This window comes from Saccopteryx bilineata, chromosome 7, assembly GCF_036850765.1.
Source record: "Saccopteryx bilineata isolate mSacBil1 chromosome 7, mSacBil1_pri_phased_curated, whole genome shotgun sequence".
NCBI classification, from domain to species: Eukaryota; Metazoa; Chordata; class Mammalia; order Chiroptera; family Emballonuridae; genus Saccopteryx; species Saccopteryx bilineata.
Genome location: NC_089496.1, coordinates 12,903,908 through 12,923,799, shown reverse-complemented (window position 1 = coordinate 12,923,799; position 19,892 = coordinate 12,903,908). Strand labels below are relative to the sequence as shown.

The 19,892-nt window shown below is 43.0% G+C and overlaps 1 protein-coding gene across 1 annotated transcript in view; it reads left to right on the top strand.

Moving 5' to 3' along the window:
* The first annotated feature begins 7,909 nt into the window (after positions 1-7,909).
* The window catches only part of RSBN1L (round spermatid basic protein 1 like), a 106,341-nt gene continuing 94,358 nt past the window's right edge, over positions 7,910-19,892 (top strand). Inside the window, exon 1 of the mRNA XM_066240556.1 lies at positions 7,910-8,506. Coding sequence (XP_066096653.1) covers positions 7,942-8,506 — 565 coding nt within the window. The 5' untranslated portion in view covers positions 7,910-7,941. The remainder of the gene's footprint in view (positions 8,507-19,892) is intronic.

Genomic DNA, 19,892 nt, shown 5'->3' with positions numbered 1-19,892 from the left:
AAACAACCAAAAAGCCCTTCAATAGATGACTGGATAAAGAAGATGTGGTACATATATACTATGGAATACTACTCAGCCATAAAAAATGATGACATTGGATCATTTACAACAACGTGGATGGTCCTTGATAACATTATACTGAGTGAAATAAGTAAATCAGAAAAAACTAACAACTGTATGATTCCATACATAGGTGGGACACAAAATTGAGACTCAAGGACATAGACAAGAGTGTGGTAGTTAGGGGAGGGGAAGGGTGGAGAAGTAAGGGGTGGGGCGAGGGAAGGGGGCATAAAGAAAAACAAATAGAAGGTGACAGAAGACAATTTGACTTCGGGTGATGGGTATAGAATATAATATAATCAAATGTCAAAATGATCTGGAGATGTTTTCTCTGAATCTATGTAATCTAATTGATCAAAGTCACCCCGTTAAAATTAATTGTCTAAATAAAATTTTTTAAAAATTCTAGACTTTTAGCAAGTAGACCCATTCCATCTTCATATGGGACCAATACCTAGAGTTGAGATACAAATGTAACTTGTAGATAAAGCATGTATCCCCAGTTTTCCATTGTCCTTACCATTTCCTATTATATCATATTCAACCTGCCTTATTTTTATCATTTTTTAATCTGCCAAGACCATTTGGCATTTAAGTTTGTAATGTCTGGTCCTCATCACAAAGATCACACAGCTCTACTTTATATATTTCTTTCCAAAATATATTTATTGAGCACTGACCATGTCCTATGCATACAAATATAAATAATGTATTATTCCTGCCTTTGAGATGCTCACAGGCTAGAAGCAGAGACCAATGTGTTAAATAATCATAGGCAGAATGATGATGGCACCAAAGAATGATCAACTCTGACTTGGCAGGTCAGAAGGCATGGTACCAAGATGCTTGAACCAGATCTTGAAAGATAAGTATAACTTCATTAGGATATTCCAGAAAGAGGAAATAGAATGCATAGAGGGGCAGGAAGTGCAGCTCTTTTGGCAACTACACAGATTTAAAATATATAAAACAGGGAAGCTGTAGGAGTGTGAGAGAGAGGAGTGCTAGGGTTATATCAAGAATGCCTGTGTCTACACTAAAAAGTGTGACTTCTATTTCGTACGCAAAAAAGAACCACTTAAGAGACTCAAAGTGCCTGACCAGGCGGTGGTGCAGTGGATAGAACGTCGGACTGGGGACTGGACTGGGGACCAGGCCAGGACGCAGGGGACCCGAGTTCGAACCTCGAGGTCGCCAACTTGAGCGTGGGCTCATCTGGTTTGAGCAAAGCTCACCAGCTTGAGCCCAAGGTCGCTGGTTGAGGTCACTTGGTCTACTGTGGCCCCCAGTTGGGGCACATATGAGAAGCAATCAATTAACAACTAAGGTGCCTCAATGAAGAATTGGTGCTTCTCATTTCTCTCCCTTCCTGTCTGTCTGTCTCTATCTGTCCCTCTCTGTCTCTGTCCCCCCCCTCTCCAAAAAAAGAGAGAGAGACTGAAGTACAACCAGGTCTATATTTTAGAAATGTAATTTTGGTAGCAGCATAGAGGAGGGAAGAGTTTAGAATATGAAAGATGAGGCAGACAGACCCAGTTAGGAAAGAAATCATTGACATAATCCAAGCTGACCTGAGGCCTGAAGGCAAGAAGCAGTAACGAGAAGAGAAACTGACTACAAATACTGATTGCGGAGTAAAAAAAGAAGTTCAAGAAGAGTCTAAGATTTGTAGTTTGAAATCTAAGATGGTTAAGCACTGATATCAGAAGACACTGTGATGCATATTATTATATATAACTGTGTAGAATGAGATAAAGAGCAATGACATATTCCTAGGAATCCCCAACAGTTAAATGGAAGAGACACTCATCAGCCTAGATGCAGAAGAGCAGGCAGAGGCAATGACCTGAGGTTGGGGGTTAGCAGCACAGAGTTGAAGAGAATTAGTGTGAAGAACTGAAGTGTTGAGAGATGTTTGGTACAAATTATATACCATAGGTTTCAGGTTGGATAGGGAAGAAAGTATAGAAAGGACAGATTAGTATAGGGTTGCCAGAGTTACCAGAAAAAAAAAAAGACATGCCATTATATCTGAATTTCAGACAAAGAAAAAAGTCCTTTATAAAAAAATATGCCCTGCCTGACCAGGCGGTGGCGCAGTGGATAAAGCGTCGGACTGGGATGCAGAGGACCCAGGTTCGAGACCCTGAGGTCGCCAGCTTGAGCACGAGCTCATCTGGTTTGAGCAAAAGCCCACCAGCTTGAACCCAAGGTTGCTGGCTCCATCAAGGGGTTACTCGGTCTGCTGAAGGCCAGTGGTCAAGACACATATGAACTACGGTGTTGCAACGCACAATGAAAAACTAATGATTGATGCTTCTCATCTCTCTCCGTTCCTGTCTGTCTGTCCCTGTCTATCCCTCTGACTCACTGTCTCTGTAAAAAAAAAAAAAATGTCCCAAATATTATATGGGGCATATTCATACTAAATTCTTTTGTTAATCTGATTTTCAAATTTTAAAGGGTGTCCTGTATCTTATTTGGCAACTACAATTAGGTGAAAAAGATCTAGAGTGTGAGAGCTATTTAGAGGTCAAAGGAAGGGTATTGGGTATTGTATCAAGTAATAAGAGAGCTAAACATTTAAACCCTGTAGTTTAGGATTTCAGAGATGGAAGGATGATGATAATTTATCAAAAATATTGTTCAGTAAATGGTACCACTGTCCATCAACTCATACAAGTTATAATCATAGACTAAGCCTTTCCCACCCTAAGTGACTTTGTATCAGAGACTTCCTTGTTCATATACTGGATTAAAGGTTTTGATTTCTACACTATAAAATGGGGCAGACTGGGAGCTTGCTCTCCTCTCTCTCAGTTCCTGAGATTAGCATTAGAGAGGAGAGCAGAGGAAGGCCACATGGAGGAGAGGAGAAGCAGCCATGATGGTGGAGTGCTGAAGGAGAAGCCAGTTTGTGCAGAGAGAAGGAGATGGGGAACAGAGATGAATAAGGCTGGTGAGATAGAAACCTTTGATTCTAGGAAACTCGGATAAGTCAGTGGCTTTGAATGCCTGAATGGAAAGGGAAGTGTTTTCCCACTGTGTATATTTCTTGCCCGCTGGGTGCAAGCTAGGATTAAAGATAATGGCCCACCAGTTCTTGGCTCTGTTGTTTCATTACCATCTGTTCGAATCAAATGCGAACCTGTACTGGCCAGGCGGCTGTGATGGTGACCATGAATACTGGCTTTACAAAGGGGATAGATCATGATGGATCTTGAAGTCATATTAAGGATTTTGTTCTTTATCCTAAGAGCAACAAAAGCCACTGACAGGTCTGAAGCAAGGAAAGTGATAGGGTTGCAGGTGGGGGACATGACTCCCTCCTCCCTTAAGTGGACTAAGAGACATTGACAAACTAGATGTTCCAGATAACCTTCTCCTAGGCATCCGGGTGTGGAAGGTCCTCTAGCTTATTTATGGTTAATCTTACATAAATTGCTGAAAGAGACATTTTCCTTAATGACCACCAGCCCCCATCCTCAAATCCCCTATTTAACCTTACCTGTTAGAGAACCGGGAGCTGCTCTCCCTTAGGAGACAGACAGCCCGGCAGGTTTCCTTTCATTAAACCCTATTACGCTCTGGCCGGTTGGCTCAGTGGTAGAGCGTCGGCCTGGCATCCAGAATTCCTGGGTTCGATTCCCGGCCAGGGCACACAGGAGAAGCGCCCATCTGCTTCTCCATCCCTCCCCCTCTCCTTCCTCTCTGTCTCTCTCTTCCCCTCCCGCAGCCAAGGCTCCATTGGAGCAAAGATGGCCCGGGCACTGGGGATGGCTCTGTGGCCTCTGCCTCAGGTGCTAGAGTAGCTCTGGTCGCAACAGAGCGATGCCCTGGATGGGCAGAGCATCGCCCCCTGGTGGGCGTGCCAGGTGGATCCCGGTCAGGCACATGTGGGAGTCTGTCTGACTGTCTCTCCCCGTTTCCAGCTTCAGAAAAATGCAAAAAAAAAACCCCACACACAAAAAAACCCAAAAACCCTATTACACTGGTCTTTTGGTCTCTGATTGATTCTATCAGAAAGTGACATGATCAATTTAGGTTTTGAAAAGAGCATTCTGGGTAGAATGGAAAAGAGATTTGAGAATACTAGAATATAATGAAACTAGGGAAAAAAAGGCTAGTTGTAAGGAATCGCCCATTTAACCTGGAACCCTCTATGACTTGGGTTGGGGAACTTTAGTTAAAAGCCCTGAGTGAATGTCTCTTGAATGCAAACACCAGGAAACTGAGTGAGTGACCTTTGTGCAGACACAAAAGAAAGTACAGCTTTAGAAAATTAGCCTAGAGGTTCTAGATTGCCCCTTCATTTGTGCTTGCTAATTAGCAAGAAAAAAAGAATGTACTCACCCAAATTAGTCCTTTTCTATGTCAGCAAAATGGCCATCAGTCATTCTTCCCTCTTATCATTTGGCCTCCCTACCTTGTGATCTTGTTACCTCTGTTCTTCTGATCAGTAAAAGCTAAGGGAGAAGAAAATTCAGGTTTTCTTTGCCTCCCTTGGCAGGCCTTCCCCTCTTCCTCTTGACATAAGTTTGCATCTTGAGTAGGTTTCTTCCACACAACACTGGTAGTTCCCAGCAGACTGGAGTACTACAGCTAGTGAGAGGGGGTGGGCATGGAGAAAAGTGGGTGGTTTTAGTGCTAGTAGAGATGAAGCCAGTAGGAACTGGTGATAGTGGTGGAAACTCTCTCCTTGTTTAATGTTGTTAGGAATGACCTAGCTGAAAGGAAACGGCTGAATACATGAAAGATAACTCAGTTTGTTTTATAATAGTATTGCTATTAGACCTGGGTAGGGACCCTCCTTCCGATACAAAGGGCAAAGTGTCTAGAGGTTAGGGGGCCATGCCTGCCTGGAGCTTGAACTCCTCTTTTAGACTGGCTAAATTTGAAGGCAGACCCAGTTGCTGAACATATCACTCACTGCTTGCAGGGGGTGAGGGGTGTTGACATGTTGATTGCATGCATGCATGGTCCCTTTTGGTGTGGTAGGTGAAGAAGCTAGGAATGGAAGAGAACTGGGTCAGTCTGACATCTCTAAAAGTCTTTTTTTTGGGGGGGGGGAAGAGAGAGAGTCAGAGAGAGGGATAGATAGGGACAGACAGACAGGAACAGAGAGAGATGAGAAGAATCAATCATCAGTTTTTCGTTGTGACACCTTAGTTGTTCATTGATTGCTTTCTCATATGTGCCTTGACCGCGGGCCTTCAGCAGACTGAGTAACCTGTAACCCCTTGCTCGAGCCAGCGACATTGAGTCCAAGCTGGTGAGCTTTTGCTCAAACCAGATAAGCCCGCGCTCAAGCTGGCGACCTCAGGGTCTCGAACCTGAGTCCTTCCACATCCCAGTCCGATACTCTATCCCAGGGGTCCCCAAACTTTTTACACAGGGGGCCAGTTCACTGTCCCTTAGACCGTTGGAGGGCCGGACTATAAAAAAAACTATGAACAAATTCCTATGCACACTGCACATATCTTATTTTAAAGTAAAAAAACAAAACGGGAACAAATACAATATTTAAAATAAAGAACAAGTAAATTTAAATCAACAAACTGACCAATATTTCAATGGGAACTATGCTCCTCTCACTGACCACCAATGAAAGAGGTGCCCTTCCAGAAGTGAGGCGGGGCTGGATAAATGGCCTCAGGGGGCCGCATGTGGCCCATGGGGCCTTAGTTTGGGGACCCCTGCTCTATCCACTGCACCACCACGTGGTCAGGCTCTAAAAGTATTAAGAATTTGAAATTTAACCCTGGTCTTCTAGATTATTATTTAAGTAGATTTGTAAAGGTAGTAAAAGTAGAACATGTATTTTTAAAATAGTTTATCATCTTGACTTCTAACAAATAGTTGGGACATATGGTATGTGAGCCTCCATAGCCATTCTTACCCAGGCTCTGCGAATTTAAAGTGGTACATATAGTGCAAGGAGTAACAAATTCACATCAGTGAGAGTTCACTTTGGTTGAGCCTTTATGTAGTCAGATTTTCCAGACTTCTGCGTGGGAGATGAAGGAGTAAGTGGTACAAGTTCCCCAGCACTACAATAATGTATACAGGAGACACTTTCCTATATCTAAGCGTCAACAACTAAGATGCAATTTTTTTTTCTTTTATTAATTTTTAGAGAGGAGAGAGAGAGAGAGGGAGAGAGAGAAGGGGAGAGGAGCTGGAAGCATCAACTCCCATATGTGCCTTGACCAGGCAAGCCCAGGGTTTTGAACCGGCGACCTCAGCATTTCCAGGTTGACGCTTTATCCACTGCGCCACCACAGGTCAGGCAAGATGCGATTTTAATTGTAATGGTTTCAGTGCGATTTTTGAAAAGGTTCTTGATTACCGCAGGCAGAAGTTGAATGTTTAAAGCGTGACAAGGGACCTTGATCATGCAATCAAATTTACTCACTTAACAAATTAAACAGATGTCTGACAGATGAAGCACCCTGATGCAGGTCACAAAGATAGTTAATAGCAAAAAAAAAAAAAAAAAAAAAAAAAAAAAGAATTTAGTTAATAGCAAATGATTTCCAGCTCTATCTATCCTCTCTGCCCACTCTTCCACCAATGCTACTTTTCATGAAGACATCCGCTGCCAGAGAATTCTAACTACAAAGTTTTCACTTGCTTTCATTGTTACATACTAAAGGAAGTAAAAACTTCCACTTTAAAATTTGGAGACACCTCAAAAAACAAGTCTACAAACCAGTATTAAAGTAAGGGGGGAGGACACAAAAATCCACCTTCATTAAGTCACAAGTAAGTATTGGCAATCCTACATAGTTACTTTTAACTGTTTCCCTTAAAGTTTATAGGCAATTTAGGTCTTCTAATTTTAGGACTCAAAATATCCTTTGACTGGTCATCTCTTGATTTGACTATTTTTATTTTTTACAATCTATTCTTTTGACTTTCAATATCACGTGAGACCGTAGAGTAAAATTAAAATAGTGCTCCTCGTTTTAATTACTGTAATCCATCTCCCCAAATTCCTTACCTTCTAAACTAGAAATCAAAGCACACACTTACAAAACATCAACACTTTATTTAGGATACGAACTAAACGCTAAACTACACTTTTAAAAATCACTGCTTTTCAAAGACCTATAAATATAGCTAACGGACTTTTCTTAGGGACTCTGATTTAAACTAATTATAATAAAATTGAAATCTTTAAGGGTCCAATCACAAGAGTTAAAAAAATTTCCACAGAGGCTCTTACCTTCCATCTTAGACGTAATCCAAAAGTTCAGGATTTGCAGGAAGTTATCTCCCTCAAAGTTTAAGAATTGACGATTTTAGCAAGAGTAACAAATCTTGTCAAAACACCAAGTGATTTTTAGCCCTTCCTATCAATCGACTACTGCCAACAAGAAGGGAATTTTCTTTTCTGGTTAAAATGTTCTCCTTTGAGCTGAGCATCTGCGAAATTCGGCACTCTGGGCGCGAAGAGGCGGGGGGACCAAAAGAACATATGAAAAGAACGGGATAGGACAAAGTCATCGAGGCAGAAACGAGCGCGACCTGGTCCGGAAAAAATTTTGGGGTCTGGACTGGGGGTTCTTTCCAGACACTCACGGGCCACCAGAGTTTACGCTGGCGACAAATGGAAGACCCTCCCCTCGCAGCTCTCTGGTCCGCTAGTCGCGCCCCGCGGAGCTGTGACCTCCAAAGCGGGTCCACTTGGTGGTCCCGCCTCTTCGGCTCCAGACTCGCATCTTTGACTGGCTTTTAGATGGATCCCTCAGGAAGGCTCGGCCAATGAAGGCCCGGTCGGTGGCCCAGACGCCCCGCCCACCCCCGCCCTCGCTGAGGGCCCGCCCCTGTCCCGCGCCCGGGAGCAGAGGAGAGTAAATACAACAGGAGCGCAAGATGGCGGAACTGCCGAGCCCAGCAAGCAGCGCTGCTGCCGCCGCCACCGTCTCGGAGAAAGAACCGTTTGGCAAGCTGCAGACCATCTCCCGGGACCCGCCGGGTCCTCTGTCCGCCAAGAAGGTCCGGACTGAGGAGAAGAAGGCGCCGCGGAGACTGAACGGAGACGGGGGCGACGGCGGGAACAGCAGGCAGCCGCAGCCGCTGGCGGCGCCTTCGCCTCAGGGTTATGGCAGCCCCGCGTCTTGGAGCCTCGCCGCTCTGTCTGCTGCCCCGTCCCCGTCCTGTGCTCCGAGCAGTTTCTCCTCCGCCGGCGCGGCCGTCCCGTCCTCAGTCTCCGCTGCCTCGTCTCCGCCAGTGCCGCGCACACTGCTGGTCCCTCCTCCGCTGCTGCGCGCTCAGCCTCCCCCTCCGCCGCCGGCCGCCGCCTCCCCGGCCGCCGCCAAGCCTCGCAGGACCAAGGAGAAGCGGGACAAGGAACGGAGGCGGCACGGCCTCGGCGGGGCGGGCGAGGCCGGCGGGGCCGCCCGGGAGGAGAACGGGGAGGTGAAGCCGCTGCCGCGAGGTGGGTGCTGGCGCCGGGAGGGGGAGGGGGAGGGCAGAGGGGGGAGGGGGAGGGGGAGGGGAGCGGAGGACGCCCCGGCCCCGCCGCCCGGGATGTCCGCGGGGTCCGGGCCGGGGAAGCGCGGGAGCCGCGTGCGCCTGTCTGGAGGCGATTTTGCAGCCCTCGTGGGGACAGGAAATGGAGCCTGTAATTTCAGTCGCAGTGGGGAGAACGGCCGAAACTCTTATCTTGTGTATCGTTTCTGCCTTAATGCGCTGAAGATTTGTAGAATTCGGTCTGGAAGACCCGCCTAGGAGTGTTTGGCTACGGAGAGAGATGGGAGGGAACGGGATTGCGAAGGGCTTGGTCTAGTAAAAGACACTCAACTGATTATTAGACTGTTTAGACTTGATTGTGGAAGTCATATTTGTGGCAAGGTTCTATCTAGCGCCAAAAAATCCTGTCAAAAAAGGGGGTGTGGGGAGCATTGGCGTCAGCTGGAAGCTGCCAGAGCCTGAGCTTTTCATCCCTATTAGGGAAATGAGGTGGCGTGCAGGGCCCGAAGTGCGCTGTGTCCTAGGGACCCTCCCTCCTCTGTTTTCGCTCCATAGGCTGGACTGTTCTGAGTCGTCCTGTGTGAAACACCATCCTTCAGGAAGAATTTTCAGCCATATTCTTTTTTTCTCTTTCCTTCCCTTTCTTTTCTCTTTTTTTCTTCTTGCAGCAAATTATAAAAGCAGGAGCGTTAACGTCTTGCGGCCAGAGCAAGTGGCTTCAAAATGGTTTAGCATCAGAAAAAGGCAAATTCCTATGCGTCCTTTTCAGACACGGCTAGACAGTTTTAAAATGTAGGCTAGCCATATAATTTTCAGAAATCATTTCTTTAAAATTGATGGTTCTACCTATTTCGCTGTTGATAGCAAGGGTCTGACGGTGGTACAACATGGAGACTGGTTGAAAATTAGGTTTTTATGTGATCAGAAGCTTAAACTATATAATAATCTTTAATATAAACACATTGATACACAGTATTGTCAAAGTATTTTTGTTTGTTTTGAAAGAAAAAATGAAACGTCAAGCGGTTTAGCATTGCTAATTTAATGGTAGCTTAATTACATCACGAAAATTCTCTATATTTGAATTAGAATGGATGTTTTCACAATTAATGCTGTGAAGGACTGTGTAGCAACAGTTACTTTTTCCTTGATGTTTTGCCAGAAATAAAGCTGACTTTAAGCGTAGCCATCAGGTACTCTGGCACAAGGTAAAGATCTCTCATCTTTGGAGAGTGTTGCTTTTGTGGTTTTTATACCACTTTAGTCTGGAATTTAAGGTGATTAGTATTTTAAAGCTACATATTTTGTTTTAATGGTTACATTTAAAAGTTTTAATTGCCTGGAAGTTCCGTACATTGCAATATGTAAGCAGTGTATTTGCTTTTCTAAGTTCTTTGAATGAGGAAGTGAATATGAGTATAACATTATCAGTGTATTGGAATGGCTGAAAATAAGTAAGCATTCTTCAACAATTCTGACCTAAATTATGGAGCACATAAATGGCCCATAAAGTGAAAGGCTGTTAGAAGTTTTTCTAGTTTTTTAAGTTACTTTAGAATCCTCCTTTGAAGGCTACAGTTTACCTTATTAAGCCTGATGTGGGGAAGATGTTTTTCCATGACCTATTTAAGTTTTTTTGGTTAGTGACTAGATATTATCATTTGTAAGATTTTCAGTTTTTTGTTGTTTGACAGAAATGCTGCTGTGTTATTGAGAAAATAAAATAAAAGGGTTGCTTTTCAGTATTGATGGTAAATTTAATGGTGAAAACCTCTCTTTAATTTGAGAAGTGTCTGTATCCAACTAAAATTCAGATATAACTTAATTAAAGTTTTAATCAATTGAGATTCTTTAACAACAGTAGTATTAAAATAACAAGACTACATAAATACATTCAATATAAGTTATAACTACAAATATAAAAGCCCTAATGTGCAATACAGTTCGTATTTCTTGGGGCTTTTTGTAAAAATCTTAGTGAATGGATTTGCAGGTGTCTTGTTTAAGGTATATATAACTCTTTTTAGTGTTACTCTAAGTTGGATATTCATCGGATAGCACATAGGATAGTTCAGTAAACCCTCTCAGTTACTCCATAGCTCACTGATTAACAGTCTGAGTCAGAACCAGAAGTAACCTATTAAGACACCTATGCAAAGAATAGATCCTTCAAAAAATAAAAAACCAAAAATCTAAAAGATCTAGCTTCTCAATTCTGTTAAGCATTTAAGCTCCTTTTATTTATTTGTAGTAGTTTTTTAAGTCTTTAGTAAGAACTGTTCATTTTTTACATTGGCTACTGTTCTAACAGGAATTATTTATATTAAATGGAAATATGTATGAAAGGGCTTGCCAGAGCATTTAGTAAATATTCAGGTCAGAAGCATGATAATTTGTTTTTGTTAATCTCATAACATTAAAATGTGGGTGAATTCAGAAAGAGAAAGAATCATTGACAGTGAATTTAAAAGTTAAGAGTGATGAACAGAGAATTATAAAAGCAAACCAGTCTAGGCCCACTCAGTATATGGGTTGAAAATGTGGGTGAATTCAGAAAGAGAAAGAATCATTGACAGTGAATTTAAAAGTTAAGAGTGATGAACAGAGAATTATAAAAGCAAACCAGTCTAGGCCCACTCAGTATATGGGTTGATGCCTTGTACACCTAGAGCCTCTTTCATAGTGCTGCAGCTGTCTTGCATGATAGTCTGAGTTACCAAGTAAAAGTCAAATTTCTTAGAAAGTGTGCAAAACATTTGAGATTTAAAAAAAAAATTTTTTTTTCCCAGAGACAGAGAGAGAGAGAGGGATAGACAAGGACAGACAGACAGGAATGGAGAGATGAGAAGCATCAATCATTAGTTTTTCATTGCTCATTGCGACACCTTAGTTGTTCATTGATTGCTTTCTCATATATGCCTTGACTGTGGGCCTTCAGCAGACTGAGTAACCCCTTGCTTGAGCCAGTGACCTTGGGTCCAAGCTGGTGAGCTTTTGCTCAAACCAGGTGAGCCTGCATTCAAGCTGGTGACCTCGGAGTCTCGAACCTGAGTCCTTGGCATCCCAGTCCAACGCTCTATCCACTGCGCCACTGCCTGGTCAGGCCATTTGAGATTTTTAACAGTGATAAATAACCAGGCTGTGGTGCTTACCAAGGTAAATCAACTGAAGAGATCACAGCTCATTTTCCTGTAAGACTGAATAACTTACTGCATCAGTAAATGTGTAAAAGTGGGGCATGTACTGAAGGTATCCAGCATTTAGAGTTATAGCAAACAACAGAACAAACATAATTAGATAATAGAATGCCTTCACTGATTTCCAGTATAACCAGTAAGACTTACATAGATCTTATAATTCTTGTCAGTTTTTCCTTTGCAGTTATTTTGTTTTCTTAGAATGACCATGTGAAGTATCCCAAGACAACCACGTCATTTTACTGAATTTTTACTTGAAAATGGAGTTATAGAATTTAATTCTAATGAAAACAGAAGCTTTTCTTAGAATTGAATACTTAATTTGAGGTATGTAAATGTCAGTGATTTAAAAGGGATAGATGTTCAAAGCTTTATCAAACTAGAGTTTCCCTCATTTTTCAAATAGTGTTATTCTGTAACTTTAGGTTAAATTCATATTAAGAGTTTTCATCATTATGACCAAAATCTGTCAGTGCTGGGATAGTTTACTGTGATTTCATTTTCTTATGTAACTCTTCGTTTTTCATGAATCATTTTTTTCGTTAGGTGAATTTTGTCTGGCAGAGTCTTTCTATACCCTCCAGCAGCTTCATAAAATGGTTCTCATTACAATTTTCCACATGGTCAGAACTGTCAGACGTACCTACCAGTTCCATTTGTTCCTGTAGTCATCCATCCCTTCCATAGCTGTCCTTCCTGCTTTGGTCTACATTGTTTCCTTTCGACCTGTTGCAAAGCGGTCATCTTGGGACTTCCCTTAGCTGACATTCTGGGAATTTCTGTCATTTTAGTTGAATCCTTGTTTTCTGGATCCCATGCCTTCCTTTTGGTTTATTCCTTCGTTTTGGTTTCCTCTACTATTAGTATGAAAGACTGCATGGGAATATTTTGGGAGGATTTTATTTTTACCCTCACACTTGACTATTTGACTGTTAAGAGATTTCTAAATTGGAAGTCATTTAGCATCTCAAGTTTGGAGGTGTCCCTTATTGTCTGGCTTGCAATGTTGGTGCTTCAAAATTTAATCTTCAAAAAGTTGTCTTGGCCTGACCAGGTGGTGGCACAGTGAGTAGAGCGTCGGACTGGGATGCGGAAGGACCCAGGTTCGAGACCCCGAGGTTGCCAGCTTGAGCACGGGCTCATCTGGCTTGAGCTAAAAAAAGCTCACCAGCTTGGACCCAAGGTCACTGGCTCCAGCAAGGGGTTACTCGGTCTGCTGAAGGCCCGCAGTCAAGGCACATATGAGAAAGCAATCAATGAACAACTAAGGCAGGGGTCCCCAAACTACGGCCCGCGGGCCGCATGCTGCCCCCTGAGGCCATTTATCTGGCCCCCGCTGCACTTCTGGAAGGGGCACCTCTTTCATTGATGGTCAGTGAGAGGAGCATAGTTCCCATTGAAATACTGGTCAGTTTGTTGATTTAAACTTACTTGTTCTTTATTTTAAATATTGTATTTGTTCCCATTTTGTTTTTTTTTACTTTAAAATAAGATATGTGCAGTGTGCATAGGGATTTGTTCATAGTTGTTTTTTTTTATAGTCTGGCCCTCCAGCGGTCTGAGGGACAGTGAACTGGCCCCCTGTGTAAAAAGTTTGGGGACCCCTGAACTAAGGAGTCCCAACGAAAAACTGATGATTGATGCTTCTCATCTCTCTCCGTTCCTATCTATCCCTATCTGTCTGTCCCTATCTATCCCTCTCTCTGACTCTCTCTCTGTCCCTGTAAAAAAATAATAAATAAATTAAAAAAAAAAAGTTGTCTTGTTCAGCTATCTAGGAGATTTGAACCCTTTCATTAAATATTTAACATTTCAGGGGTTTTTTTGTTTTGTTTTGTTTGAGAGAGAGACACACACACACACACACACACACACACACAAAGGGGAGAGAGATAAGAAGCTTGTAGATGTAGCACTTATTGTTCATTGATTTCTTCTCTTGTGCCTGACCTGTGGTGGCGCAGTGGATAAAGCGTCAACCTGGAAACGCTGAGGTCGCCAGTTCGAAACCCTGGGCTTGCCTGGTCAAGGCACATATGGGAGTTGATGCTTCCTGCTCCTCTCCCCTTCTCTCTCTCTCTCTCTCTCTCTCTCTCTCTCTCTTCCCTCTATAATGAATAAAAAAAAAAAATCTCCATATCATGATTTCTTCTCTTGTGTGCCTTGATGGGGTGGAGATGGGGGCTCTCAAGCTGAGCCAATGTTGATGATCTTGTGCTCAAGCTGGAGACCTTGGGGTTTTGGACCTGGGACCTATCCACTGTGCCATCCACTGGTCTGGCAACATTTCAGTGTCTTAAAAATACACCTTATTTTTCGTTCCATAAGACACACCTGACCGTAAGACACACCTAGGGTTTTAAAGAGGAAAATAAGAAAAAAAATATTCTGAACCAAATGGTGTGTTAAAATATTTATTAAAATATACCACAATAATATTTCAACAATGTAAACTCAACAGCAGTATTAACAACCATTAGCACTGTTTTTAACAAATGAGAAGAGATTTTAATATTCAAATACTCTTCTAGTTGTCTGGGAACCTCAGGAGCTCATCATCGCTAGAGTCAGAATTTAAGATGTGCAGTTGCTCACAATCACTGGTATCACTTTCTTCACTATTTTCTTATATGATACCATCTTCAGTGCCATCTAAGGTATTGCTAATGCCACTTTTTTTGTGTGTGTGTGGCAGAGATAGAGAGTCAGAGAGACAGATAGGGACAGACAGACAGGAAGGGAGAGAGATAAGAAACATCAGTTTTTTGTTGTGGTTCCTTAGTTGTTCATTGATTGATTTCTCATATGTGCCTTGACCGGGGGGGGGGGGGGGGGGGGGGGGGGGCTACAGCAGACCAATTGACCCCTTGCTTGAGCTAGTGACCTTAGGCTCAAGCTGGTGAGCCTTGCTCAAACCCGATGAGCCCACGCTCAAGCTGGTGACCTCGGGGTCTTGAACCCAGGTCCTCTGTGTCCCAGTCCGACGCTCTATCCTCTGTGCCACCGACTGGTCAGGCTAATGCCACATTTTTTGAATGACTGTACCACAGTTTCATTCTTCACTGACTGCCATGATGTTTTCACCCATCCACAAACTTGAGTGATAGTGGGTCTCTTCATTCTTCCAGTTGGTGTCAAATCATGATTACCATCCATTTGTCCCACTCTTCTCGCATAAAGACTTTAAACTGTTTGTTGATGGAAACATCGAGAGGTTGCAACTGGCTGATAAGACCCCCAGAAATTACAGCTAGATGAGTCTTCACTTCTTTAAGGGTTTTTTTGTGGTTTCGCTAATATATGCTCTAAACTGGTCAAGCACTCATAGGGCAGCAAGTGATGTCAGCACCTCACACAGAGCTCCAGCAGCTGCAGCACAGGCCTCCACTGCTGCAGTGCACCTCTCATGTTTGCCCTCGAAGATGCCAGATGAATGCACCCACACAACATTGCTCGCCTTCCCTCCTGCACTGCTTGCAACCGTGGAAACCAGAACCAGGAGATCATGCAGCAGATGACGGGGTTCCGCACCCCACCGTGGAGGGTATGATTAAGCTCCCACTGGCCCTCATCTTACATGTTTACCAGCACAGCGCCCCACAGCAGCTAAAAAAAGTGAACATTTGCTCCATAAGGTACATGGGCATTTTCCCCTTCACTTTTGGGGGAAAAAGTGTGTCTTAACGGAGCGAAAAATACGGTGTATACACCACACACACACACACACACACACACACACACACTTTAGTGAGAGGGACAGATAGGAAGGAGAGAGATGAGAAGCATCAATCCTTTGTTGCGGTACCTTAGTTGTTCATTGATTGCTTTCTCCTATGTGCCTTGACTAGGGAGTGAGAGAGGGCCTTGGGCCTCAAGCCAGCAACCCTGCGCTCAAGCTGGTGAGACCTTGCTCTAGCTGGATGAGCCTGCACTCAAGCGGTGACATGGGGGTTTTGAACCTGGATCCTCTGAGACCCTGTCCCACACTATGTCCACTGCGCCACCACCTGGTCAGGCTTAAAAATGTTTTATGAGCTCTTGTTTGTTATCTTGCTTCATTTTCATGGGGCGCAACATCTGTTACCTCTTTAAGGGTATTAATTATTATTCCTTTTACATGTTTTTTTTTCCTTGCATTGTTTTTGGTCCCTCTGACTTCTTTTCTGTTTGTTTAGGTCTCTCTGTTGGAGGCTTTCTTCATATCTGTGTGATCCTTAGTTCCTTCATAGTCAAAAGGAAGTTCCAAAAGTAATAGAAAGCTCACTGGGCATGCATGAACCTGGCTTAGTGACTAATGAATTTTCATGTTTTTTACCTTTTTTTTCTCTGAGTGGTTAAGAAGAAGACTTTCAGGCCTGACTGGGCGGTGGCGCAGTGGATAGAGCGTCGGACTGGGATGCGGAACACCTAGGTTCGAGACCCTGAGGTCGCCAGCTTGAGCGCGAACTCAACTGGTTTGAGCAAAAGCAAGGTCACTGGCTCAAGCAAGGGGTTACGTGGTCTGCTGAAGACCCGCAGTCAAGGCACGTATGAGAAAGCAATCAATGAACAATTAAAGTGTTGCAACACTTAACGAAAAACTAATGATTGATGCTTCTCATCTCTCCATTCCTGTCTGTCTGTCCCTGTCTATCCCTCTCTCTGACTCTCTCTCCGTCTCTGTAAAAAACAAAACTAAACAAAAAAAAGAAGACTTTCAGTTTCTTCAGATAATGGTCCTTCATTTTTATGTTTGTGTGTTAGTGGAATAATGGAGAGAGGAGAAGATTGGCAGAATGTATGAGTTTAGATGGCAGGGTACTAGTACTGGATAGGGAAAGAAAGTTATGTCTTAACATTCAGTTTATACATTTTCACTTATTCTTCCTGTTTTTATACCAACATTTTGCTTCTGTGTGGGATGCTTCTGATACTGGAGTCACTGATTCAGTTTTGCTGGAGACCATACCTCTCATTCCCTTAGAAGGTAGAGAGGGGAGAGAGGGTGAGAGAGAGAGAGAGAGAGAGAGAGTGTGTGTGTGTGTGTGTGTTTGAGGGTAGGGGTTTCTTCTCTCGTCTCTCCCTGTACCTCTAATTTCTAATCCTTTCTGGAATACTGTAGAGTAAATAGGATTGTTTACCATATATTTTGTAGGGACTTAACATTAACTTTTTATTTTAAGTCACTTACTGTTACATCATTAGCTTTCTGTCTTTATATGTTGTATTTCAGGTTATAGTTACAGTGTTTCCTACTTACATAAAAGATGGACTTTCAGGTTCTTTTTCTCCCTATTTGAGTATGTTTTTTGTTTTGTTTTTTTGTATTTTTCTGAAGCTGGAAACGGGGAGGCAGTCAGACAGACTCCCACATGCGCCCGACCGGGATCCACCCGGCACACCCATCAGGGGTAACGCTCTGCCCACCAGGGGGCGATGCTCTACCCCTCCGGGGTGTCACTCCCCTGCGACCAGAGCCACTCCAGTGCCTGGGGCAGAGGCCAAGGAGCCATCCCCAGCGCCCAGGCCATCCCTGCTCCAATGGAGCCTTGGCTGCGGGAGGGGAGGAGAGAGACAGAGAGGAAGGAAGGGGGGGTGGAGAAGCAAATGGGCGCCTCTCCTATGTGCCCGGCCGGGAATCGAACCCACCCCCGCCCCCCGCCCCCTGCACTCCAGGCCGACGCTCTACCGCCGAGCCAACCGGCCAGGGCTATTTGAGTATGTTTTTTAAAGAGAACTTAAATTTTAGTCTTATTTTAATTTGTTTCTATTTGTCTGACATTGGTGAAATCAATCTTTTTGAGCTCATACTCATCTGTTAGATATGTCTTTTTCACAGCATGGTTGTTGGAATTACATGAACCTGGCATATTGTAGGCATTGAAAAGGGTCATTAATTCCTAACCATTTTTTTCTTATTTAATACTTTGGAGACAGTTTTACTGAATTCGTGGATAGGTACCTATATAGTTTAACCATTGGTACCTGGTTTCTAGGAATTTCTAGTGTATATGAGTATAAACCATACTAACTTTTTTAAAGAAATTTATATTTCAGAGGTTGAAAGTTATTATAATGTGTCATTAATTTTTCACCAACCTCAAATGAATTAAACTTTCAAATTATTTATAAACTACTTAAAGTAGAATATTGAAAAAATAACGAGGCTTGACTTGTAGTGGTGCAGTGGATAAAGCATCGACCTGGAACACTGAGGTCGCTGGTTGGAAACCCTGCACTTGTCTGGTCAAAGCACCTATGGGAGTTGATACTTCCTGCCCCTGTCCCTTCTCTCTCTCTCTCTCTCTCTCTACTCTCTAAAAATGAATAAATAAAATCTAAAAAAAAAAGTACCCTACCAAAAATAAATAAGAAAAAGAAAACAATTAATTTGTGTTAGAGAAAAGAATTATGCTGAAATGTATGGCTTATATAAATTTTGTATGTGTGTGAGATTCAGAATTGATAATAAAAGTGCATTCTTACCAACTAAACTAATAATTTTACAACTTCAAACATTTCATGTTTGAAGGTATATTAAACTTAGGTTATACATTTGTTTTTCTTGAATTGTAGATGAAAAATATTTAACATTTTTCGTGAACTTTCTAATTAATGCAGAAGAAACCAGAATAGTGGATTGAATTCAGGGTCTACTCATTATCTTTTTTCAACACTTATCAACATTTTATTTACAATTTATGTTTCATTTCCCCTTCTCCACTTATTTTTATTTTTTGCTCTGGTATGTTAAAGCATATTCCCAGCATATTTCATTTCACCCCAAAATAACTAGGATTGAAATAGTTTTTCTATTACAGAACTAATAGTACTTATAAAATTTCAATAACACACACACACATATACATACATATACATATACAATAAAGTCATAGTGCACTTTTGACCGGTCACAGTAAAGCAACAAAAGACGATAGAAATGTGAAATCTTCACCAAATAAAAGGAAAACCCCTCTCAGTTTCTGTAGGATGATGTGGCAGCATGTGCGCATGCGCAGATGATGATGTAACACCGTGTATACAGCAGAGCAGCCCACGGCCATGCCAGTCGAGATGTGGACGGTACAGAGGAAAGTTCAGTGTGTTCTGTGGCTCGCTAAATTCGAATCCGTGACCACAGTGCAAGGTGAATATCGGCGCGTTATAACGAAGCGCCACCACATAGGAATAACATTACTCGGTGGGATAAGCAGTTGAAGGAAACTGGCAGTTTGGTGGAGAAACCCTGTTCTGGTAGGCCATCAGTCAGTGATGAGTCTGTAGAGGCTATACGGGATAGCTACCTAAGGAGCCCTAAAAAATCTGTGTGTGAGCCCACATCAAACTGCCCTGACTAGGTATGAAACTGGGAGAGTTTTTCTTTTATTTGGTACAGATTTCACATTTCTTTGGTCTTTTGTTGCTTTCCTATGACCGGTCAAAAGTGCACCATGACTTTATGGACACACTGTACATATGTATATATTTTTTGTTTGTATGTTTTTTTAAAGAGTAAAATCCCCCCCCCCCCCAAACTATCATGAAAAATTTACTATATCTCCTCTGGAATATATATGCTTATTTTTTTTTTCTCTTTTTGGATTTTTCTGAAGCTGGAAATGGGGAGAGACAGTCAGACAGACTCCCGCATGTGCCCGACCGGGATCCACCTGGCATGCCCACCAGGGGCGAAGCTCTGCCCACCAGGGGGCGATGCTCTGCCCCTTCGGGCGTCCCTCTGTTGCGACCAGAGCCACTCTAGCACCTGGGGCAGAGGCCAAGGAGCCATCCCCAGCGCCCGGGACATCTTTGCTCCATTGGAGCCTCGGCTGCGGGAGGGGAAGAGGGAGACAGAGAGGAAGGAGAGGGGGAGGGGTGGAGAAGCAGATGGGCGCTTCTCCTGTGTGCCCTGGCTGGGAATCGAACATGGGACCTCTGCACGCCAGGCCGACGCTGTACCACTGAGCAAACTGGCCAGGGCCTGCTTATATATTTTTTAAGTTAACTCTTTAAAAAACTATTTTTTACATTTATAGTAAAATACACATAACAAACTTTACTATTTTAGCCATTTAAAATGTATGATTTAGTGGCATGAAGTACATTCACATTGTTGTGCAACCATCAACACTGTTCTTCTCCAGAACTCTTTTAATCTTTTCAAACTGAAATTCC